Below are 24,066 nucleotides of genomic sequence, written 5' to 3'. Positions count from 1 at the left end.
GTAGAAACTTTTTGGGAAAAGTGTATTTTCTAAAACTAGTTAATAACACCACTTTTTTTTTAGTAGTACCCTAAAATTATATATCAATAGAAAGGTAATTTCATCAAGAATGTAATGCAATAACTTTTATGAAGGATTTGCTATTAGAATAGCAGCTAAAGTATAAAGAAGAAAAGGGAAACACGCAGAAAAAAGGAGATGTACAAAAATGATCACCATAGAAAAAATGAAATATACAAAAATGATCACTATGTCAGTTAATACTTAGTTGCGGTAACCTTTAGCATGAATTATGGCCTCACAACTTCTTCCCATGGAGGGAACCAAGTCTTTTAGTTCTGCAGCTGTGATAATGTGAAACCAAGATTGAAGGATTGCTTCTATTAACTGGGTTTTATTGCTGGGTCGCTTCTGACTAACAAGTTTTTTAGTCGGCTCCATCAATTTTCAATTGGGTTAAGATCTATTCCCAGGCCATTCCAACAGTGGGATATGATTATCTTGAAACTCCAAAAAAAAAAAAAAAAAAGAGGTGTTATTAGCCATCAAACCTCAAAAATACACTTTCCCCAAAAGGTTTCCACAATTTTGGCTGCTACTGTAAGTAGATATCTGTATGGTAGCTCAAGCCATTAAGATAAGGCTTCTTCAAGAGAAGTATGTATTTAGTATTACATATTTTAACAGCAGCAAGGATTATCTTCGCACAATATTGGAAAGATGAAGAAACTCCTCAAGATGAAGAGATAATTAAGAAGATATTAGACTGTGTGGAAATGGACGGACTTACATTGAAACAGAAAGATACAGAATATTATCAAACTTGGAATTTATTTTACCAGTGTTTGGAAGAAAAGGTTGGTGGAGAATAAGAACGACATTTATATTGCCAAGCAAATTAAATACTCAGACAACACGATGTTTATTAAGCACTAAGGAATGTAATGAATAGAAAATGAATAAAAAAATTTTTTTTAAAAAAAAAGATAAGACTTCTTCAATATGGAGCCCTCCACCTATGAGATTGAAACTTCCAGAATTCCTGACATGCTGAGAATTCTGGGAGTTGTAGTCTCAATACATCTGGAACAAGGGTGAAATGCTCTGAAGCCTGCTACCGGTTCGCTTTGTGTGTGCGCCAAACGCATGCGCATGTGTGGTGCACGCCAAATGTGTACTTCGCCCACAGACGCTACTGCGCAGCGCTGAAAAAGGATTAAGAAGCCTTTTCTGAGTCTGCAAAGGTAAGTAGAACAGCAAGGGGGCAACAGTTGTACTGCATGATTTAGATTCTCTAGGAAGCAGGATTTCCCGCTTTCTAGTGAATATAAATCACGCAGCACAGCTGTTCTCGGAAATAGCATTTTTTTTTACTACTGGTTTGTCCGAACCGATAGCATATTTTACTACCGGTTCGGGCGAACTGGTCCAAACTGGTAGCATTTCACCTCTGATCTGGAAGCTATGAGGACAAGGGAAGTGCCCATTAGGGCAGGGGTCTCCAACCTTGGCCACTTTAAGCCTGGTGGACTTCAACTCCCAGAATTCCCCAGCTAGCTGTATTAGGCTATCCGTCTCCACCCCCCACCTGCCACCCCACCAACAAGTGAAGTGAAGCTGTTCAAGAAGCCACTGACCCGTCATGGAGTTTTCAGAGGTACAGAGCTGCTCCCTCAGCTTTTCAACATCATCCGGGTGAACCTGCTCGTAGAGGGTGCTGCCGAACCACTCCGACTGGGGCTGGTTCAAGACTGGCGTAACCGAGTCCGAAACGTAGATCACCCGACCTGTTTCGGCAGCCACCACGAAGAGAAAACCATCAGCCGCTTCAAGGATCAGGTGCTTCAATTCCTTGAGAGAAGGAAGACAAGCATGTCAGAAAGCAAAGTCTACTGCTAAAGCCCTTTTATAGAGAGAGGACATCCTGTGCTAGAATTATTATTGTATAACCGTCTCCTTCTGTTTTGGAATATGCATCTTAAAATTGAATGGGTCCCTGTGACTATTATTCATTGTATTCTGACATACTTCTTTGTTACGCTTCTTCAGTAATGTTTTTGACTATGTTTTGACGTTTATGAAACCTTTAGCTGCCATGCTTGTTGGCTGCCATCCTTGCTATACCCACTCGGGGGCCTTCTGGATAAAATAATATCGTATTTTGGTTGAAAAGAAATGAACTGTCTTACCACCGTTTCCTTCTCCAAAAGATACGTCCCCATTCTTGCCTCTGAGCTTAAATTACAGAAGAAAATTGACATGGATCGATGCATTTGTACAATCTAGTGTCTAGAATACACGCTTTGCGAATTTAAAGTGCTCTGAATACAATTACATTGTATTCTAGCCATTATTTCAAACAGCCTCGGACCTTCCTGGATATGGTCAAGGACTTCCATTCTTTTTCTCCTGAAGTCTTGAGTTTGAGAGAAGAAACTTTGGGTGTGATGTTCAGTGGAAAGATCACCCATCACACAAATAACCGACTCCTCTTATATCTACCATACCTTCTTCTCCTGTGAACCATCCAATCACAAGTGTTTCTGTGGCAAATGAACTATAATTTGTTACCCGTTCCTTCATTCTCTAAACTTTAGAAAACACAGATTATTACTTCTCTCACATCATGTTGTCTTTTCCTACAGTCTGGAATATACATACTATGCCCAGCCAAAATAAAATATCACATCAGGGTTAAGGCACTAGCTGGATGCCTACAACACAATGAATCATAAACTACTCAAGACCCTTTTTAGCCTAAGGTGGAGTGTTATATAGACTACAAACAATTTGTGTGTTGTATGTGTGTGAGTGCAGCAACACCAAAAGTTAATTATCCATACATACACTTCAAATATGACGTAATAAAAAGACAGCGTCCGTGAAAAGCATGAATGATATTTCTCAGGGAGGAGATGTCAGTTACATCAACAACTATTCTGCTACAAAGCCACAAAACACAGGGGCACAGAGAATGGGAAAGGAGGAGGAAACCAACAAGCCATGGGTGCAAGGGTGAATTGCAACCTCATGTTGACACAGGGCGGTCAACAATCCAATGTGACATTATTGTAGTTTGCAATAAAAAACATTCTTAGGTAGCCACATTATGTCAAGTATCTACGGGATTTCAGCTGAGTTGAAGAGGTGGGCTCAAAGGGTCCCAAAGACTTGAAATGCAAGAACTGGGAAGAGCAATAACACTTAGCCCTTAGAATCAGCCTCTTGTCCCCAACAATCTGGGTCCTCATTTTAGCGACCTCGGAAGGATGGAAGGCTGAGTCAACCTTGAGCCATTCAGGATCGAACTGGTGGGAGTCAGCAGTTAGCCTACAATGCTGCATTGTAACCACTGCACCACCATGGCTCTTCCTTCCTTCCTTCCTTCCTTCTTTCCTTCCTTCCTTCCTTCCTTCCTTCCTTCCTTCCTTCCTTCCTTCCTTCCTTCCCACTTAACAGTAGCACTTAGACTTATATATTGCTTCACAGTGCTTTACAGCCCTCTCTAAGCAATTTACAGAGTCGGCATATTACCCCCAACAATCTGGGTCCTCATTTTACCGACCTGGAAGGATGGAAGGCTGAGTCAATTTAGAACCTGGTGAGATTTGAACTGTCAAATTGCAGGCAGCCAGCAGAAGTAGCCTGCAGTACTGCACTCTAACCACTGGGCCACCGTGGCTCTTTGAGAGAGAGAGAGACATTGTGGGCGGCTCTCATTCACATTTATGGGGTTAGGTAAACTAGCAGACTAAACTAATTGCTAATTTCAGGCTTAGCAATCAAGTGAAGCCATGTGTAGTTGTAGGACTGAGATTTATATCTTCTTGGGTTCAGGGAGCCTGAAGACATTCATTATACCTTCGTCCAGAGTAATCGAAGGTTCAACATAAGGACAAAGACTTGAGAGCATCTCAGAAAGCAGGTACAGGTTTGGGTTGTTATGAGATTGACAGTTGTGAAGCAGACAGTGGACGTTTGTTGGACACTATGAGCAAAGAAAGTTCTTTCTTTGTCCACTCTCCCATCTTTAAATGGGCTAATAATGAGCAGGGAAGAACCTGTGCTAGAGAGGAGACCTTCAGAAAAAGAAAGGAGTTTCTGCAGCCCCCATGATTGCCTTGTCTTTCAATCCGAGGGTGAACTCTTCCTTGGGAATGAATGGAAGGGTGGGTGGGAAGCAGAGAAGAAGGCATAAAGGAAGGAGGAAGAGCCGCTCCCAAGGCAATGATTAGATAAACGGGGCTTGAGCCCATTCCAAGAAAGCAACATGAGAAAACATTTCAGACAAGCCCCTCTCTAGTTCATTAGCAGTCAAAACGAGAGAGGAGGAGGAGGAATCACACACAGACTTGCAAGGTTGTGTTTCTACAGCTGTTCCAGTAAACACATGTTTTAAGACCTCTGTTTAAAAGACAACCCACGCTGTTGTCTTTCATCTGGTTTACCTGAGATGGAGTGCTCACCTCCAGAAAGCAGAAAGCACTTGGAAAGACAGGACATTCGCTCGTCACCTTTCAACCACCTTGTATGCAAGGAAACCCCGTCCCCCCCAAAACCAGGGGTGAAATCCATTTTTTTCCCCTACCTGTTCTGTGGGCGTGGCTTGGTGGATGCGGCAGGGGAAGGATATTGCAAAACCTCTATTCCCACCCCACTCCAGGGGAAGGATATTGCAAAATCTCCATTACCTCCCCACTCCTCAGTTCGCTCCCACAGAGAGGGTCTCCTCAGGGTGCCATCGGCCAAGTTATGTCGGCTGGCGACATCCAGGGGGAGGGCCTTCTCTGTGGGAGCCCCAGCCCTGTGGAATGAACTGCCCCCGGAAATACGTAAGATCTCCGACCTCCGGGTATTTTGCTGTGCATTGAAGACCCTGTTGTTCCGCCAGGCCGGGCTATCAACGTAATATTTTAAATTGGGGTATTTTAAATTTTCTGGGGTTTTTTAAATTGAGCCAAATTTATTTAATAATTTTTAATTTTTAATTGATGTTTGTCTTGTGTTTTTAAAAAGGCTGTACACCGCCCTGAGTCCTTCGGGAGAACGGCGGTATAGAAATAAAATTATACTTATACTTATACTCCTGGGGGAAGGATATTGCAAAAACTTTCCACCTCACTCCTGGGGGAAGGATATTGCAAAATCCCCATTCCCTCCCCACTCCTGGGGGAAGGCTACTGCAAAATCTCCATTCCCACCCCACACTGGGGCCAGCCGGAGGTGGTATCTGCCGGTTCTCCGAACTGCTCAAAATTTCCGCTACCGGTTCTCCAGAACCTGTCAGAACTTGCTGGATTTCACCCCTGCCCCAAACCCCAGCATCCTCATAAAAAAAACAACCAAAAAAAATCAGCTATTCTCTCTTGGAAGAAAATCCCTGCCGTTCCAACGGAAGGAGAACGTTCTAAAGATAGGCGGAAGAAATTTCCAGCGCAGGACCAGCTGCAATCCAGCCTCCCTGTAACATGTCAGGAAAGGTCCTCCTGTTTTCTCCAACCCCTGCGAGACCCTCTACGGCCTTGTACGAAGCCACCCACCTGCTCGGTTAGGAAAGAAGGTTTATATGCTCCATCGGTAGATTTGTTCCCAGTGCCCCTCATGGACTTCATGTGAGACACTGCCATGCGTAGGATGGTCAGCTTGTCGGGTTTGCGCGCCAAGGCGCTGCAGGTGGGCACCATGTCAGAGAGCTCGGTGATGTACTGGGTCATCTTGTTCCTCCTGCGTCTCTCGATCTCACTATGGTTCTCCCTAAGCACACATGAGAAGGAGCAAACCGAGAGAGAAAGCGAGATGCTGTCGGTAAAAGATGCAGTGCTTGGAAATTGGCATAGCAGATCCAGGTGGGCTCAAAAGGGAAGGCACTTATGCCCGAGCATCCCAAAGACTTGAAAGGCAAGGGACCAGGGTAGAGCAATAACACTTAGCCTTTAGACTTATATACCGCTTCACAGTGCTTTACAGCCCTCTCTAAGTGATTTACAGAGTCAGCCTCTTGCTCCCAACAATCTGGGTCCTCATTTTCCCGACCTCGGAAGGATGGAAACCTGGGTCAATCTCGAGCTGGTCAGGATTGAACTGCTGGCGGTAGGCAGAGTTAGCTTGCAATGCTGTATTGTAACCACTGCACCACCATGGACCTTCCTTCCTTCCTTCCTTCCTTCCTTCCTTCCTTCCTTCCTTCCTTCCTTCCTTCCTTCCTTCCTTCCTTCCTTCTGCTTCCCAGTACTTTACAGCCCTCTCTAAGTGATTTACAGAGTCAGCCTCTTGCTCCCAACAATCTGGGTCCTCATTTTACCGACCTCGGAAGGATGGAAGGCTGAGTCAATCTTGAGCAGGTCAGGATCGAGCTGCTGGCAGTCGGCAAAGTTAGCCTGCAATGCTGCATTGTAACCACTGCGCCACCATGGATCTTCCTTCCTTCCTTCCTTCCTTCCTTCCTTCCTTCCTTCCTTCCTTCCTTCCTTCCCACTTAACAATAGATTTATATACTGCTTCAGAGTGCTTTACAGCCCTCTCTAAGCGAGTTTACAGAGTCAACATATTAGTTGGCTTAGCTGGGAATATACAGGTAGTCCTCGACGTACGACTGCAATTGACCCCCACAGGCATGAGAACACACATGGAACCCCCCTGCCCACAAAACCTGAGGTTGCAATGGAGGAAGCAGATCCACACTCCGATTTCGTGGCCCAGGCAGATCTTCCTCCTTCACTGAAATGAAACAGGTAGGTCTTGGCAAGCCGGGGAGTCTCATGCATGCATGCATTGAAATATACAGGCAGAGACTCTGCACCAGAACGACCAACTGGCATCTCGAGGAAAAGGAAGCAATGAGGAACGGCAAAAAATTCCACAATGGGGAGAAAAACTTGGGGAACAAGGAAAACGAAACCATTTCCCGGTTTTTGAACAAAACGTAATGGAACATTTAGTCAGAGTCTCAGCAAAATCTTATGTGATTCATCACGTTACATAGAACAAGGACAATAGTAGCAATAGCAGCCAAGGCAACTCAGATTCTGCTCCATGAACAGAATTCTGCAATTTGCATAAATGGGTGCTTTGGATTCATTCATTTACATTTCATTCCCAGTTTTACCTTATACAAGAGCGAAGTAAAGATTATCCATTCTTTCTTCACACATACTATATAGAAACTTCCAAGCATACTCGCACGAGCAGCAAACCTGGATACTTTTACAGGGGGTGGGGGTTTAGATTTATTGATTGATTGATTGATTGATTCGATTTATATGCTGCCCTTTTCCGGAGACTCAGGGCGGCTTACAATGCGTTAAGCAATAGCCTTCATACTTTTGTATATACCTGCTTAGTAGGGCTTTTGGCCCCCCCCCCAAGCGGTGTTCTTTTTTTATACAAAGTCAGCTTATTGCCCCCACAAACCAGGTCCTCATTTTGCCTACCTCAAAAGGATGGAAGGCTGAGTCAACCTTGAGCCTGGTGAGATTTGAACTTTCAGTAATTGCAGGCAGCTGGTGTTACTTAACAGTGCTTTAGTCTGTTGCACCACCAAGACTCCCCAAGGATTGGGGAAAACTCTTGGCAAATTCATTTCTACCGTTAGCTGCATATTCTGCATTTGTCCTGTAGTTTCACTGAACGCAGCCCCTAGAATTTAGGTTTGCTTAAAATATATCTGTTCTCTCTCTCTCTCGACACAACCATCTTCTAAAACAGACAGAGAATTTGCATGCCTAAAGCCAATTCCCCATTTCCAAGTTTTCCTCCACTGAAGCATGGAAGATAATGGAAACGAACAGGGGAAGGAGGAGGAGGGAAATGTGATCTGGACGTGTTCAAAGAAGCCAGGAAAGCAGGAAGCAGAGTGATGTTCTTCGCCCATAAAGTAAATGTTGGCATGAGGCAACAGATTATTACCAAAAGAACAATAACTTGTTGGTTTTTAGATAGACTTGCCTGCTTTTCACCAAGGGCTAAGGTCCCCAGTAGGCTATCTAAAAGTAACTTTCTTAAACTCCATGCTCTACTGAATAGAATAGAATAGAATAGAATAGAATAGAATAGAATAGAATAGAATAGAATAGAATAGAATAGAATAGAATAGAATAGAATAGAAAACAGAAAGAGTAGAAGAGAAGAGAAGAGAAGAGAAGAGAAGAGAAGAGTAGAACAGAACAGAACAGAACAGAACAGAACAGAACAGAACAGAACAGAACAGAATAGAATAACAGAGTTGGAAGGGACCTTGGAGGTCTTCTAGTCCAACCCCCTGCTTAGGCAGGAAACCCTACACCACTTCAGACAAATGCTTATCCAACATCTTCTTAAAAACTTCCAGTGTTGGAACATTTACAACTTCTGCAGGCAAATTGTTCCACTGATTAATTGTTCTAACTTTCAGGAAATTTCTCCTTAGTTCTAGGTTGCTTTTCTCCTTGATGAGTTTCCACCCATTGCTTCTTGTCCTGCCCTCAGGTGCTTTGGACAATAGCCTGACTCCCTCTTCTTTGTGGCAGCCCCTGAGATATTGGAACACTGCTATCATGTCTCCCCTAGTCCTTCTTTTCATCAAACTAGACATACCCAGTTCCTGCATACTTGATTCTATTTTATTGAGATAGATATCTTCCCAGGAAGGTAGCTTGGAGCAAAGGCTACGCGCATCACTTTTAGGAAATAGCCTCAGGCTGTAGCCTCCAGTTCTATTTAGAACCACATCCGGGGGAGAAGACGAAAGATAGAGAACAATAAATGGAGGCTAGAAAGAATATTCTAGGAAACAGGAGGATGCAGTAGAAAGCAATCTCCCCACAAGGCAAATATCTTGTAACAGCAGCTATGAGATGCTCCTAAAATTCCAAATTACTCACCAACTCCCAAGACTGGGGATTCCTGACATAAGAGTTTAAAGGCTTATAAAACAGTTCCATGTGTGCAGGTATATCTGGATGAGAGAAAATGAGGGCGTCCCTGAATGTATGAATGCCCACGAGAAACATCCATGCATTTTCCGTGACCCGTTGGACACACAGCACCACTTTCCTGCTCTCATTGTATCCAAATGCTCAGCAATACCTCAAGGGCAAGGAGGTCAAACCATAAAGCCATCTTGATATATTGCCCCTCATGTCAACAAATAGCATGGGCTTCCCATAAACCACTGAGCTACTTCTAAGAAGAGCCCGGAAGGGCGGTGCATCCAATCCAGTAGACCAAAACCCCATACCAGGAGGCTGAAACAGACCCCAAGTCGGAATTTCTGCCCCCCTCCAACCTGCACAAAAAGACCCTGAAGGGGGAGACTCTCTGCAGCAACACAAACGTTCATTGGATGTATCCGTCCCAGGGGCCGTAGTTTGAGGACCCCTGATTTAGTGCAATATAAAAAATGCAAATAATTTTTCTGCGGACCACCGAAATTTTCTCACGCACCACCAGTGGTCCACGGACCACCAGATAACCGCTGCTCTAGAAAGCTGCTGTGCTGTAGAAAGATGACGACATTCAAGCTCCTTCAGCCTCTAAGGGTTGCTGTCAGCGCTGGAAGAGCACCGAAACCTGACAGTTGCATTCACACAACATGCTATTAAGCCAGTCAACACTTATCAAGTATGTTCTGACAACAAGCAAGGATTCTGGCTTAGTGTTTTCTACCAACTCAAATCAATTTATTTGGGTTACGATTCCGCAACAAAAAGGGTTAATTCAACAATCAGATTAAATGGGCCATGTGAATTCAACCTGGTAGTGGTGCAGTGGCCTGGAGGTGGCGCTCTTGCCTCACAATCAGGAGGCTGTGAGTTCAATCCTAGGTAGAGGCAGATATTTCTCTTTGGGCACAATGAGAATATTATCTGCTGAAAAAAACCCTCCGCATTGGCAACAGGAAGGGCTTCCGGCCAGTAAACACTTAGCTCCGTTCAGTTGCCCAGACAGACTCCACCCTGCAAGGGATTATGGGGTCATTAAAAGAAGATGATGATGTGAATTCAACCTAGTATTTCTGTATAGGTGGGAAGGAATATCTCCAATCCTGGGTTTGGAACTGCGTTTAATTTTCATCTGAATCAAGTCCAACAAGTTAGTGGGATGTAGCATCTTTTCTATTCCTTTCATAGTAATCCACTTCCAAGGGATCTACTTGCCTCTATAACAAGTGCGCTCTGCTTTGATTTTACATCAGTGGTGATATCCATTTTTTTTTAACTACCGGATCTGTGGGCGTGGCTTGGTGGATATGGCAGGGGAAGGATGCTGCAAAAACTCCATTCCCACCCCACTCCAGGGAAAGGATACTGCAAAATACCCATTCCCACCCCACTCCTGGGGGAAGGATAGTGCAAAATCCCCATTCCCTCCTCACTCCTGGGGGAAGGATAGTGCAAAATCCCCATTCCCTCCTCACTCCTGGGGGAAGGACACTGCAAAATCCCCATTCCCTCCTCACTCCTGGGGGAAGGACACTGCAAAATCTCCATTCGCACCCCACTCTGGGATCAGCCAGTGGTGGTATTTGCCAGTTCTCCGAACTACTCAAAATTTCCCCTACCAGTTCGTCAGAACCTGCTGGATTTCACCCGTTTTACACCCTTTTTCTAAGACTGCCCCTTCCAGAAGGTATCTCCTATCTCACCTTTTTTTTCCTGGATCAGCCATTATTTTGACACACACCCCTCCCCCCCAAAAAGAAAACTAACTCCTTAGACTGAAATACAAAAGACTGGATGGATTTTTTTTTTCCTCGTTTATTTTAGGATTATCCCTTCCCTTTTTTTTTCAACGCCTACCTTGCATATTTTTTCCTTATCAACAGAGATTGGATCATCATACCTGTGGAGGGAAAAAAAAAAAAGGAAAGCATAACCCAAACATGGCAAATAACAAGGGTTAAGATGATAAAAACATATTGAAAGTATGGACAAATGCCTTATAATTCTCAGCCAGTTGGGATAGGCAACAAGCAGTGGTGAAATTCAATTTTTTTTACTACCGGTTCTGTGGGCCTGGCTTGGTGGGCGTGGTGTGGCTGGGTGGGTGTGGCTTGGTGGGCATGGCAGGGGAAGGATACTGCAAAATCTCCATTCCCACCCCACTCCTGGGGGGATGATACTGCAAAATCCCCATCCCTACTTCTGGGGGAAGGATATTGCAAAATCTCCATTCCCTCCCCACTCTGGGGCCAGGAAGAGGTGGTATTTGCCGGTTCTCCAAACTATTCAAAATTTCCGCTGCCAATTCTCCAGAACCAGTCAGAACCTGCTGGATTTCATCCCTGGCAACAAGGGAACTTCCAAGGACTGTGGGCATCAGTTCCCACCAATTGAAACAGTATGACGAATAGCAAAGGTTTTGGCGAACTGATACATAAAATCATCTGGAGCGCATCAAATTCCCTATGCAGGTAGTCCTTGAGTTATGACCACAATCGAGCCCAACATTTCTATTGGTTAAGTGAATTTTGCCCCATTTTTACAACCTTTCGGTTGTGAATCACTGCCGTTGATAAGCGAGTAACCCGGTTGTTAAGTGAATCTGGCTTCCCCACTGACTTTGCTCGTCAGAAGGTCGCCAAAGCGGATCCCATGACCTTCACAAATATGAACCGGCGGCCCATCATCTGAATTTTGATCCCATGATCGTCGCGATGTTGGAAAGAGCATAACTGTGAAAAACGGTTCTAAAGTAACTTTTTTTTCTAGTGGCTGTTGTAACTTTGAAACGGTCACTAAACCAATTGTTGTAAGATGTATCTGCATGAGACTGTTCAATCCTCAAGGTCCCCGTCTATTCGTCCCCGTCTGGCTTCACCCAGGCTATTATTCAAACTTGAAAGCGAGAAAGCAAAGACTGAAGGATACAGACCTTGGATCAGCTATTTTTATTGCAGATACTAAAAAAGCCATCATTACAGCAGAAAACCCGTCAACTGCTAAATTTTGAGTCCCACGTTTAAGCACGGCAGGGCAAACTTTAGATCTCTTTTTCTCTTCAGAAAAGACGGAAAGAGGTAATTTCTCAGCGAGAATGACAGTTAAGAACACTGCAGAATTATAATCACGGGCCTGTCTGTCTCAGGCTCTTCTGTCTGGGCTTTCGGCCTTCTAGAACTCAAGAGGTCCTCTCCTCTACCGAGGCATCAAGGACACCCAAAAGATCTTGCTTCCTATTTTAAACTAAGAACAGCTTTCTTCCATTTTAACTTGGAGCCCTCCGGCTCATTTAAACCAGAGATGCGTAACTTTTTTTTTTCGTTTTCCAAGCCAAAAGACAAACTTGGATTTTGAGTAGTATTCTAAGGGGCTGCATTCCTAACCCCACTGGTTAGGGCAAGGACAACAAAACAAAATTGCAGGGTTTTTTTTTTTTTTTTGGTTTTTTTGGTTTTTTTTAATTAATGAACTACAAATGTATACCGCTCTTTCCCATGTGTTCCCTGGCTTCCCCCTTCTGACAAATTCAGGATTACAATTCTCTGTCTTTTTGTAGAATAGAATAGAATGGAATGGAATGGAATAGGAGGAGGAGAAGGGAAGGGAAGGAGAATAGAATAGAATAGAATAGAACAGAATAGAACAGGGTAGGGTAGGGTAGGGTAGGGTAGGGTAGGGTAGGGTAGGGTAGGGTAGAGTAGAATAGAATAGAATAGAATAGAATAGAATAGAATAGAATAGAATAGAACAGAACAGAACAGAACAGAACAGAACAGAACAGGGTAGGGTAGGGTAGGGTAGAGTAGAGTAGAGTAGAGTAGAGTAGAGTAGAGTAGAGTAGAGTAGAATAGAATAGAATAGAATAGAATAGAATAGAATAGAATAGAATAGAATAGAATAATAGAACAGAACAGAACAGAACAGGGTAGGGTAGAATAGAGTAGAATAGAATAGAATAGAATAGAATAGAATAGAATAGAATAGAATAGAATAGAATAGAATAGAATAGAATAGAATAGAATAACAGAGTTGGAAGGGACCTTGGAGGTCTTCTAGTCCAACCCCCTGTTTAGGCAGGAAACGCTACACCACTTCAGACAAATGGTTATCCAATCTCTTCTTAAAAATTTCCAGTGTTGGAGCATTCACAACCTCTGGAGGCAAATTGTTCCACTGATTAATTGTTCTCACTGTCAGGAAATTTCTCCTTAGTTCTAAGTTGTTTCTCTCCCTTGATTAGTTTCCACCCATTGCTTCTTGTCCTGCCCTCAGGTGCTTTGGAGAATAGCTTGACTCCCTTTTCTTTGTGGCAGCCCCTGAGATATTGGAACACTGCTATCATGTCACCCCTGGTCCTTCTTTTCACCAGACTAGACACACCCAGTTCCTGCAACCATTCTTCATATGTTTTAGCCTCCAGTCCCCTAATCATCTTAGTTGCTCTTCTCTGCACTCTTTCTAGAGACTTTCTAGAGTCTCCACATTGTGGCGACCAAAACTGAATGCAGGATTCCAAGTGTGGCCTTACCAAAGTTGTTGTTGTTGTTGTTGGCTTAATGCAGCATTTTGTTGATCGCCGAATGGCAAAATAAAATTAAAAAGAACAAAACTTTTGGCGCCAGCTGAAGAGAGAGATTGTCTTGGGGCAATAGCCAAGGTTTTAGAGAGCTACGTACATCTCTGAGACCACAGATTATGCACTGAGTTGAAACGGGTCATGAGTTAGTTAGAATTACAAAGAAGGGTGGGAACCTCTCATTGGAATGAACTTTGCTTTCATGGGAGCTTTTTGCCGTCTCTCGAGGGCATGATAAATGGCAGTGAGTTTCAAAGTTGTAGCGCTTTAAGCTTGCAGCGGGTACCAGGAAAAGGAGAGGAAAATCCAAAAAGACAATAACAATCGTATTTGTCTTGGCTCAGACATGAAGACCTGTCTCTTCACCCAGACCGTTGGCACACGGACCAGGGAGACATCTCTTCATTCCATCTGGCCTGTTGCGATTGCTATCTTTTTTTTTTTTTAATCTTCTATTGATTTTATTGTAATTTCTTTGTTTGTCGTGAGCCACCCAGAAGGGTTGGGAGTCAGACGGCACACAAGCTTCAACAACAGCAACAACAACGACAAACAAAGGTTCACCCATGACACCTCAGCAGGCTGCTGAGTACATCTGGTCCTTAACTTACGACCCAATTAGGGCCAGATTTTCTGTTGCTAAGCAAGGGAGTTGCTAAGGGAGTTGAGCCCAATTCTAGCCAGGGTTGATAGGTGAATCACTGCAGTTAAACGAATAGCTATAGCACTTAGATTTATATACTGCTTCATAGTGCTTTACAGCCCTCTCTTAAGCTGTTGTCAGCTTTGGAAGCCATATTAGGCCGGAAGCTTCCATGCTGCCACCTTCTCCTGTGTGGGAAAGTAGGAGGGGGGACTTAGTAGAGGGATTGCCTGTAGACATAATAGCATTCTTCCTCTCGGTCAAGGTCAGGCCGATCCTGCATCTGGAGAAGGAGTGGTCGGAGTGCTGTCTCAAGATGGGACGGACGGTGATTGGAGCATGTGATCGACTGAGGAGTGAGGGGATGGTTTTGGGTGTTTTTGATTTACTGAGGGAAAACTCTGACCTCTCAGATTCAGGTTTTCACAGATGTGCCAGTTTACCTATTCTGGTAAATATAACTTTGAAAAATGCTTGGCGTGGCTTGGTGGGCGTGGCAGGGGAAGGATACTGCAAAATCTCCATTCCCATCCCACGAAGAATACAGTAAAATCTCCGTTCCATCCCCACTCCAGGAGAAGGATACTGCAAAATCCCCATTTCCTCCCTATCAGTTGGGACTTGGGAGGCAGAGAATAAATAGGGGCGGGGCCAGTCAGAATTGTTACTACCGGTTCTCCGAACTACTCAAAATTTCTGCTACCGGTTCTCCAGAACTGGTCAGAACCTGCTGAAACCCACCTGTGGGAAAAGCCTCTTTATTCTTTTGGTATAAAGAATCACAGAAGGAATGCGTTAGAAGGGAAGCCAAGCCCTGTCTCCCTGAATTTCACTAAACCAATCCCTACAAACAGCCTTCGGACCTCATTTAGTGGAGCAAACTATCTTGAAAGCTTCCTCGTTCAAAAATCATTTAGAAAGCTGCCTCTGGATTGAAAGGGCGAGGAACGCAAAGCCTTGAGTTTGAAATCCCAGAGAAGGTTGTTTTCATCGCACCTACAATATGTCAAACGGATGGGAAGGCACTCCAAGGAACGCCAAGCTTATAAATACTGCTTTGTCATTCCGGTATTTTCAAGCAGAGCTCCTGGGCCAGATTGTGTAAGGACAGAGCAATAAAGCAGCAGTAATAAACCGTTAGGGGGTTTGTCACAGGGTAGGCAGAAGGATGGTAGTTCGCTCTGATTCATTTCCAAGAAGGGCACTGCAGGATTGTGATTTGCTCACCTGCAGGAAAAATTATTCTTGTATTCCATCCATTCTATTTGGATAGCTCTACCGCTTTGCAGCCGAGTGTATAAATTCTCTTTCTAAGAATGAAATATTTTTTTAAAAAAAGGGGTGGGTGGGTTTGCAGACAAGTCCAGCTCAATAGAATATTTCTAGCTCAGGGTTGTATTGAAGGGTCCTTGGTGCTCTCTGAGCTTGGTGCTTTTCTTGCAGATGTTTCATTACCCAGATTAGGTAACATCCTCAGTGCTACTAAGGAGTGAGATTTGGGGGGGAGGGGGAGGAGGAGGAGAAGAAGAAGAAGAGGAGGAGGAGGAGAAGGGGAAGAGGAGAAGAGGAGGAGGAAGAGGAGGAAGAGGAGGAGAAGAAGAAGAAGAAGAGGAGGAGGAGAAGGGGAAGAGGAGAAGGGGAAGAGGAGAAGAGGAGGAGGAAGAGGAGGGGGAGGAGGAGAAGAAGAAGAGGAGGAGGAGGAGGAGAAGGGGAAGAGGAGAAGAGGAGGAGGAAGAGGAGGAGGAGGAGGAAAAGAAGAAGAAGAGGAGGAGGAGGAGAAGGGGAAGAGGAGAAGGGGAAGAGGAGGAGGAGGAGGAGGAGGAGGAGGAAAAGAAGAAGAAGAGGAGGAGGAAGAGCAGGAGGAGGAGGAAAAGAAGAAGAGGAGGAGGAGGAGGAGGAGCAGGAGCAGGAGGAGGAAGAGCAGGAGGAGAAGAAGAAGAAGAGGAGGAGGAGGAGGAGGAGGAGACGAAGAAGAAGAAGAAGAAGAAGAAGAAGGAGGAGGAGGAGGAGGAGGAGGAGGAGGAGGAGGAGGAGGAGGAGGAGGAGGAGAAGGAAGGGAAGGAGGAGGAGGAGAGGGAGGAGGTCTCTGAGCTTGGTGCTTTTCTTGCAGATGCTTCATTACCCAGACTAGGCAATATCATGAGTGCTCATCTATAGATAGGTAGACTAGCACTGATGAATTACCTACCTAATGAAATGTTTGCAAGAAAAGAAGCAAGCTCAGAAAGCACTAAGAACCCTTCAGGTCCAGCATAACTACCAGGAACTTCACAGAAATAATTGTCGTACGTTGCTTCCCACCACTAACCCCGAATAGTTTGCTATTGGTGTCTTCTGAAATTCCCTGAGGTCTCCTCTTCAAATCCTAATCGATGCAATGGGCTGATCAGCTAAAGAAAATGCCTCTGGTTAATAAAGCAGCACAAACATCGGTGTGTATATGTGCACAACGTGCTCACAGAGACACACTCCAAAAATGTTTAGCTTGTCAAGAGTTGCGAGGGGCATTCTTGAATTTTTTTACCTTTTGTTTCATGCTCTTTAATATTAAACATATGCATAGATTAATGCATATTTGCTGAGATCACATGGGTTTCCTTGTGGCAATGGCATTATTAAATGTGCAATATGTGTCCCCTCATCCATTTGTATACCTCGAGGGAGCCTGTTTTTAAAAGCTCACCTTGAAAATTTGCTGGGTCCTTCACCATCTTCATCATCGAAGTCCATTCTGGGGGGAGAAAAAAGAGAGTATTACAATTATATCGCTGGAATATCGCTGGAAGAGCCTGCATGGATTAAGGGAAGATGAGGTGAATTATGCATTGAATGGAATGGAATGGAATGGAATGGAATGGAATGGAATGGAATGGAATGGAATGGAATAGAGTAGAGTAGAGTAGAGTAGAATAGAATAGAATAGAATAGAATAGAATAGAATAGAATAGAATAGAATAGAATAGAATAGAATAGAATAGAATAGAATAGAATAGAATAGAATAGAATAGAATAGAATAACAGAGTTGGAAGGGACCTTGGAGGTCTTCTAGTCCAACCCCCTGCTTAGGCAGGAAACCCTACACCACTTCAGACAAATGGTTAGCCAACATCTTCTTCAAAACTTCCAGTGTTGGAGCATTCGCAACTTCTGGAGGCAAGTTGTTCCACTGATTCATTGTTCTCACTGTTAGGAAATTTCTCCTTAGATCTAGGTTGCTTCTCTCCTTGATCAGTTTCCACCCATTGCTTCTTGTCCTGCCCTCAGGTGCTTTGGAGAATAGCTTGACTCCCTCTTCTTTGTGGCAGCCCCTGAGATACTGGAAGACTGCTATCATGTCTCCCTTAGTCCTTCTTTTCATCAAACTAGACATACCCAGTTCCTGCAACCGTTCTTCCTATGTTTTAGCCTCCAGTCCCCTAATCCTCTTTGTTTCTCTTCTCTGCACTCTTTCTAGAGCTCCCACATCTTTTTTTTTTTTTACATCGTGGCGACCATTTCTCACGGTTCCCCCCCCCCTTTCTCTGCTCATTAGCGATGCTCATTATACTTCCAGTTCTTCCTTTTTGTTAAGAGTTTATGAACAGTTCTGTCTCTTCTCTCTTTGGAGCAAACCTAAAACAGCCAAAATGGGCTGTCTGGAGCTCTCCAAATAATCTGGACTCCAAATCCCATCAGGTCCAGCCTGCCTGGTCAACAGCAGTGGATGAGGGAAACTGGGTCCTGACATCCATAAAGCCATTATCTCTCCTTAATTTTCCCTCTCCTTAGCACTGCTCAAAAGCAGAATTGTTGGCCATCTTGAACTTTCATTGGTTTCCTTTCCATCCAGCTGATCATTAAAAGTAAGCCAGAAGTCAAATGTTTCTGTTCTGGTAAAGTTATCCTGTTATTTGCTTTGCGGGTGTTACAGCCAGATCATCTTCAAAGCCTGCCCAATTTCTTCACCCGTTACTTTTCTGGTCAGCTGGGCCAAAAAAAAATCCATTTCTTCCAGTTCCCCTCTTAACTTTATTTGCAAACACAACTCCTCCACCACCACCCTTGCTACCTTCCTAATATTGCCCTATTTTTGTCACTTTGAGTTTTGAACAGGGTGGATAAAAATCAATGATTTTTTTTAAAAAATAAAAAAAAATCGGATTTTTTTGATTTAAATCGGATTTTTTTGATTTAAATCGGATTTTTTGATTTTTATCGAATTTATTTTAATAAAAACTTTTGGGGTAAAAATCTATCGTAAGATAATTTTCTATTTAAGATACACAAATAATTTAGTTTATTCAGCATGAAATGGAGCTTAGTTATGTAGCATGAGGCTGTATATTCTGCAACACTGGGACTATCGGTGAGTCAACAATGGGTCAAAGGAGTAGCAGTTGCTCTTTAAAAATTATGATTTAAATCGAGTTGATTTAAATCAAGCCTTTTTACTAGTGATTTAAATCATGATTTAAATTGTGATTTAAATCAACTCGATTTAAATCAAATCCACCCTGGTTTTGAAGTCCGATAAGATTGTTTAACTCAAAAATATGTGCTTCGCCTAGAGCAAGGACCACCATATACAGCATCTCCCTCCCTAAATCGCCATCCCAAACCTACCTTTAAGAGGCGAGAATAGGGGAAGAGTTAGGCTGTGCCAATCAATTAAATTTTAATCTTGGTTAAATTATGATCACCTTTTCTAATGTCATCATTATATATTTCTGAGCAAACAGCTGTAGGGAGAATGGCTCTCATTTTCATTGAAATTAAGCTGTTCTTTCGGAGCTCCTTAATTTGTTGGTGTGCTGATGGTCCTTGATTGGTGGGGAAACAGTGGCCTCCAGTGGTCACTTGGGTAGCTAATAAAATGAATCGGATTCACTGTCCACTTCCTGTCCACTTCCTGATGGATCTGTGTCTTCCACAAAGGGTAGAAATACTTGGAAATGCATCCCCCCCCCGCCCGGATTTTGTAAACATCTTGCTTGATTAAATGGTTTAGGGAGCTCAAAAGCTATCAACTGTTTTGTAAATACTCAAAACGGCATTTTGGGACCAGATCTTACAAAAAATATAGATTTTGAATTTTCCTTTTCTTTTCCTCTAAGGTCATTCAAGCTGCTTGTCTTTTTCCCATTTGCATTTAACTCCTCTGCAGATCAGTATATACATTTGAAATCAAACCAAGGTTAAGACTTCCATCCTTTACAAATTTACCGTTCACAGCATTTCATTCAGACGGATGTTTGGCTGGCTTGCAGTCCTTCAAAAAGACTGTTCCTTTCACCCTGAAATTTCACTGCACGTTATTTATTTGACACAAGTGAAAAAGAAAAGGGGGAAAAAAATCCATTCCTCAAGAAATATGACTGCATCTAACTTTAGCTTTCAGTCAAAAACACAAGGTGGAAACTATTAATTCAGGGAGTAGAAAACCTTTTTGTGCTTAGTGGCTGAAAATCGTTTTAGAGAAGATGGAAGTTTCATGGCAGATTTTTTTTTTCTTTTCCAATTTTGTACCAGATTGATTCTGGCCATTGTCAGCATCCCTCTTAATAAATTATGATACCTTTCATTTATCTTCGTTGGGATGATAATATTTGCGGTTTTACTTTATATTTTATTTTCAGAAATTTCTGAACAGGTTGGTCTATTTCTTTCCAGTCATTTTAGTGTCTGTGTATGTATGTATGTATGTATGTATGTATGTATGTATGTATGTATGTATGTATCCACCATCTAGGATAAAATGTTCCTTCATCGTCCTGGCATTTCCAACCTTTATTGCTGCATGATTTATCCATCTCGCAATACCACCTCTTCTTTTCCTTCCAAGTGTTAGAAAATCCATCAGAGAGTGACTTTCAGAGAGAAGAATTGTGTACTAATGCAAAAGAAAAAGGATCACTCCCTCCTAAATCCATTCATTCTCCATCTTAAATGAAGTGTTTGTGCAAAATTTGCAGCCATTTAGCATGTATCTGTGTTAAGGTGTGTGTGTGTGTGTGTGTGTGTGTGTGTGTGTGTGTGTTTGCATGAGACAAAGGGAGGGAGGGAAGGAGGAGGAGGAGAAGGGGAAGAAAAAATAGAGGAGGAGGTGAAGGAGAAGGAGAAGAAAAGGAAAAGGAAGAGGAAGAAGAGGAGGAGGAGGAGGAGGAAGAGGAAGGGGAGGAGGGGAGGGGGAGGAGGAGGGGGAGGAGGAGGAAGAAGGAGAAGAAGAAGAAGAAGAGGAGGAGGAAGAAGGAGAAGGAGAAGGAGGAGGAGAAGGAGGAGAAGGAGAAGAAGGAGAAGGAAAAGGAGGAGGAGGAGGAGGAAGAGGAGAAGGAGAAGGAGAATTTGAAAATATCTTGTTAGTCCATTCAACATTATTTTGAAAAAAGTGATGCTTACTTACCCAGAACGCCTCTTTCCCCCTCTGGCAGGCACAGATCCTGCCATTCTCACTTGACCAGCGGCCATGGGTGCCACTGGCAGTGTCACTGACCCTGGTATGTCCGATGCCATTTCTGTAACACAGAACATAAAGCGTCAGCTTAAGTTGGTAGGCAAATGGCGTGATGGTCTCCTGGCAGAGCTGAGCTTTTGATAAAGCTTCTGCAGTGAGCACATTCACAAAATGGCTTCCCTGGGAGACTCCCTTATTTACAGAATGGCTGCTAAGGAAAGTCTCTTGGATACACATGGTCTACTCGTGAAAAAAGGAGACCGAAATGATCCAATTTCTCTATTTTCAGGGGGGGAACCCCCTTTTTAAAAAGAAATTTAGACGGAAAACAGGAAGTTGTCCCAGTGGTTCATTTTTAAGATGTCGTTCCCTCCAAATGCCAATGCCATCTGAACTGTTACAAATACAATGATTCTAAACTTCAGGGGTTGCTTGAGCCAATATATTAATCACCATTCACCATGGATGTAGAATGCATAGGAAAAATGCTAAATCTATGACTCTTTAAACCTGCTAAGATTAGACAGAGAGCCAGTTCGATGTAGGGGTGAAGGCAGGGGCGTCAAACTCCCTAGCATACAAATTGAATTAATAAAATTAAATTTTTTTAAAAAAAACCTCAATTTCATTGAGGGCCGCAATCAGGGTTGTGTTTGACCTCGGGGAAGGGGGCTGGGGGGCGTGGCCAGGGGGCATGGCCAGGGTGGGCATTGCCAGCTCGACATCACTCGTGTCAGGGGCGCTTGTGATGGCCCGAGCAGTCTGCCAGTGAAAACAGGTTCCCGAGCTCCGTTTTCGGCTGCAATGGCCTCTTGCAACCCTCTGCCAGAGAAAATGGAGCTTGCGAGGGCTGCCTGTGCCCCTCCTGAGCTCTGTTTTCGCTGGCAGAGGCTGCGTCCTTCGCTGGTCCTTCGCTGTTTTCAGGGCGGTCCCGGGGCCTTCAGTTTGACACCCCTGGGGTTAAGGTATAAGGCTAGAAGCCAGGAAGGAGACTGTGAGTTCTAGTCCTGCCTTAGGCACAAAGCCAGCTGGGTGACCTTGGGCCAGTCACTCTTTCTCAACCCTAGGAATGAGACAATGGCAAACCACTTCTGAAATCTTGCCAAAAAAAGGCAGGTCCTTCTTCAGGTGTCGACACTGACTTAAAGGTAACCCCCCCCCCAAAAAGGGATTTGCATGTAGTAAATCTGAGATTTACCTATTTTTTTATTCAACAGACTTCTGATACAAATGGGGGGAAAAATCATTTTACTAATATGCAACCTTTCATTTGCTTTTTAATGGACATTTGGATCTTATGGGCACCTCTTTCCTTCATCAGTCCGTTAAATCAAGATAAATTATATTAGCATCATTCTATGCTTCCATTTCCCCCTCACCTCCAAATCCATTATATTGCTGAGTTTTAGGCCTTAATGATATTTACAAGCGTTCTAATAAAAATAATAAATAAGTCATAAATTAAACCACCAAATTGGTTTGAATGCAACATTTACGTTTTATTCCCACTGCAATCCTTCAAATGCTTAGGAGAGATGGTAGCCTGGAAACAAAGCATTGGATGCTATTTTCTGGGGAATAACATTGTAAAAATAATAGGCCAATGGCTTTTCTTAACGTTTTCCTTTTTTTAAGATTATGAGTTGTTAAAATATTTGTTAGCTGTGCAGCATCTTTTTAGAGCCAAGTAACCTCAAACATCTAAGAAATAAATAATTAAAAGAAAAATTCCAGGTTGTCAGAATGCTAGGCTATCTGTACAATTTGTCTGATCCAATGCAGTTGTCCTTACAAATAATTCTTTGAAACATACAAGAACATTACAACACCTTTTTTTAAAAAAATGACGTTATTAATTACATTATCAGCATTCCATGAATTAGCAATTCCCAGCAAACAACTCTCTGCGCCACATGAACATCAAAGAGAAACCCAAACACTCAACATTTGTAAAAGAGAGTTTAAAAATACAATTTTAAGGAATGCCAGATATAGTAGATGCCTGTTCCTTAACATTTATCGTGCAGTTAGAGGAAGTGTTTGATCATCAAATGCAAAAAGAGAACAAGGAAGAAAGAGAAAGACATACAGAGAGAGAGAGAGAGAGAGAGAGGGAGAGGGAGGGGGGAGGGAGGGAGGGAGAGGGGGAGAGAAGGAGGGAGAGAGGGAGGGAGAGAGGGAGGGAGAGAGAAAGGAGAGAGAGGAGGGGAGGGGAGAGAGGGGGAGGGAGAGAGAGGGAGGGAGAGAGGGGAGAGGGAGAGAAAGAGAGGGAGGGAGGGAGAGAGAGGGGGGAGGAAGGGAGGGAGAGAGAGAGCGCGCGAGAAGGAGACATAATGCCAGCTTGGCGATTGACCAGAAAAGCTAAATCAAATCTTTCATAAAAACACATGCTGCACAAAATAACGTTAATCATCTCCATTCACATGATAATATTAACATGAACAAAAAAAAAAGCCAGAGATTCTTAAAGACAGATTTGTGCCGCTATGATTTAAAAGAATTGGATTAATAAATTATTGCAAAGGCTCAGCTCAACCCCGTCTACATTAATGCTCAACGCTCGTCCATGCGCTCTGCTCCGAGCTAGATCAATTCTCTCTCCCACCTGTGCAGAAGCGGTCCAACAAATATGTCTTTTTTCTCTCTCTCTCTTCTCCTTGGGATTGCACCTCCTTTCAAAAGGAATTCATAAGAAATGTCAAAAACCTCCGGGAAAAAGCATCGCTAGATTGGTATTCTGCTCAGAACTGTCATCGCAGATCCGTTTATCTTAACAGCAGCCTATGATTCAGCAAGGAACAAAACATCTTGCATACTGATCGATTTATTTGCAGGGAAGGGGGAACATCGACGTTAAATATTTGAGGTCTGCAGGGAAGGCAGAAACCGGAGTGGAAGAGAGCTTTTGATGTATGATAACAGGCTGACATACACAAGTTCACCAACTCATTGCCCACGGGGCTAGGGGTCTATGACTCTATGACTATGATCTCAGATCCCACGGCCATTTTAAGGTAAGTAACTTGAGATAAAAGCCTTCTGTTACCATCTCCAACTTTCCACAGTCTGGCGCCTCTCATTCGGCGAGATTTCAGCGTTGACCATGCAACCTTGATGTCATGCAACTGAAGAGCTGAAGTCCAACACAACTGAAGGGCATGGTTCAGTCAACGACTAGGTGATTCACTTAACAACCAGAATAACATAATTGGAAGGGACCTTGGAGGTCTTCTATCTAGTCCAATCCCCTGCTCAGGTAGGAAACCCTACACCACTTCAGACAAATGGTTGTCCAATCTCTTCTTTTAAAAACTTCCTGTATTGGAGCACCCACAATTTCTGGAGGCAATTAATTGTTCCTCAATTAATTGTTCTAACTGTCAGGACATTTAACTTTACTTCTAGGTTGCTTCTCTCCTTGATCAGTTTCCATCCATTGCTTCTTGTCCTGCCTTCAGTTGCTTTGAAGAATAGGTTAACCTCCCCCCCCACACACAC

At 43.4% G+C, this 24,066-nt stretch overlaps 1 protein-coding gene across 1 annotated transcript in view; it reads right to left on the bottom strand.

The window, feature by feature from the left end:
* The window catches only part of ARNT2 (aryl hydrocarbon receptor nuclear translocator 2), an 86,396-nt gene extending 63,192 nt beyond the window's left edge, over positions 1-23,204 (bottom strand). The window contains exons 1-5 of the mRNA XM_070953921.1: positions 23,174-23,204; positions 20,518-20,629; positions 16,821-16,868; positions 5,541-5,754; positions 1,638-1,851 (exon numbers count right to left, since the gene is read on the bottom strand). Of these exons, the coding sequence (XP_070810022.1) occupies positions 1,638-1,851; positions 5,541-5,754; positions 16,821-16,868; positions 20,518-20,627 (586 nt within the window). The 5' untranslated portion in view covers positions 20,628-20,629; positions 23,174-23,204. The remainder of the gene's footprint in view (positions 1-1,637; positions 1,852-5,540; positions 5,755-16,820; positions 16,869-20,517; positions 20,630-23,173) is intronic.
* Positions 23,205-24,066: the final 862 nt, after the last annotated feature.

Source organism: Pituophis catenifer, unplaced genomic scaffold, assembly GCF_029215685.1.
Source record: "Pituophis catenifer annectens isolate HBS135680 unplaced genomic scaffold, rPitCat1.0.hap2 SCAF_14, whole genome shotgun sequence".
Lineage (NCBI taxonomy): Eukaryota > Metazoa > Chordata > Lepidosauria > Squamata > Colubridae > Pituophis > Pituophis catenifer.
This window is presented reverse-complemented; position numbering and strand designations above follow the sequence as displayed.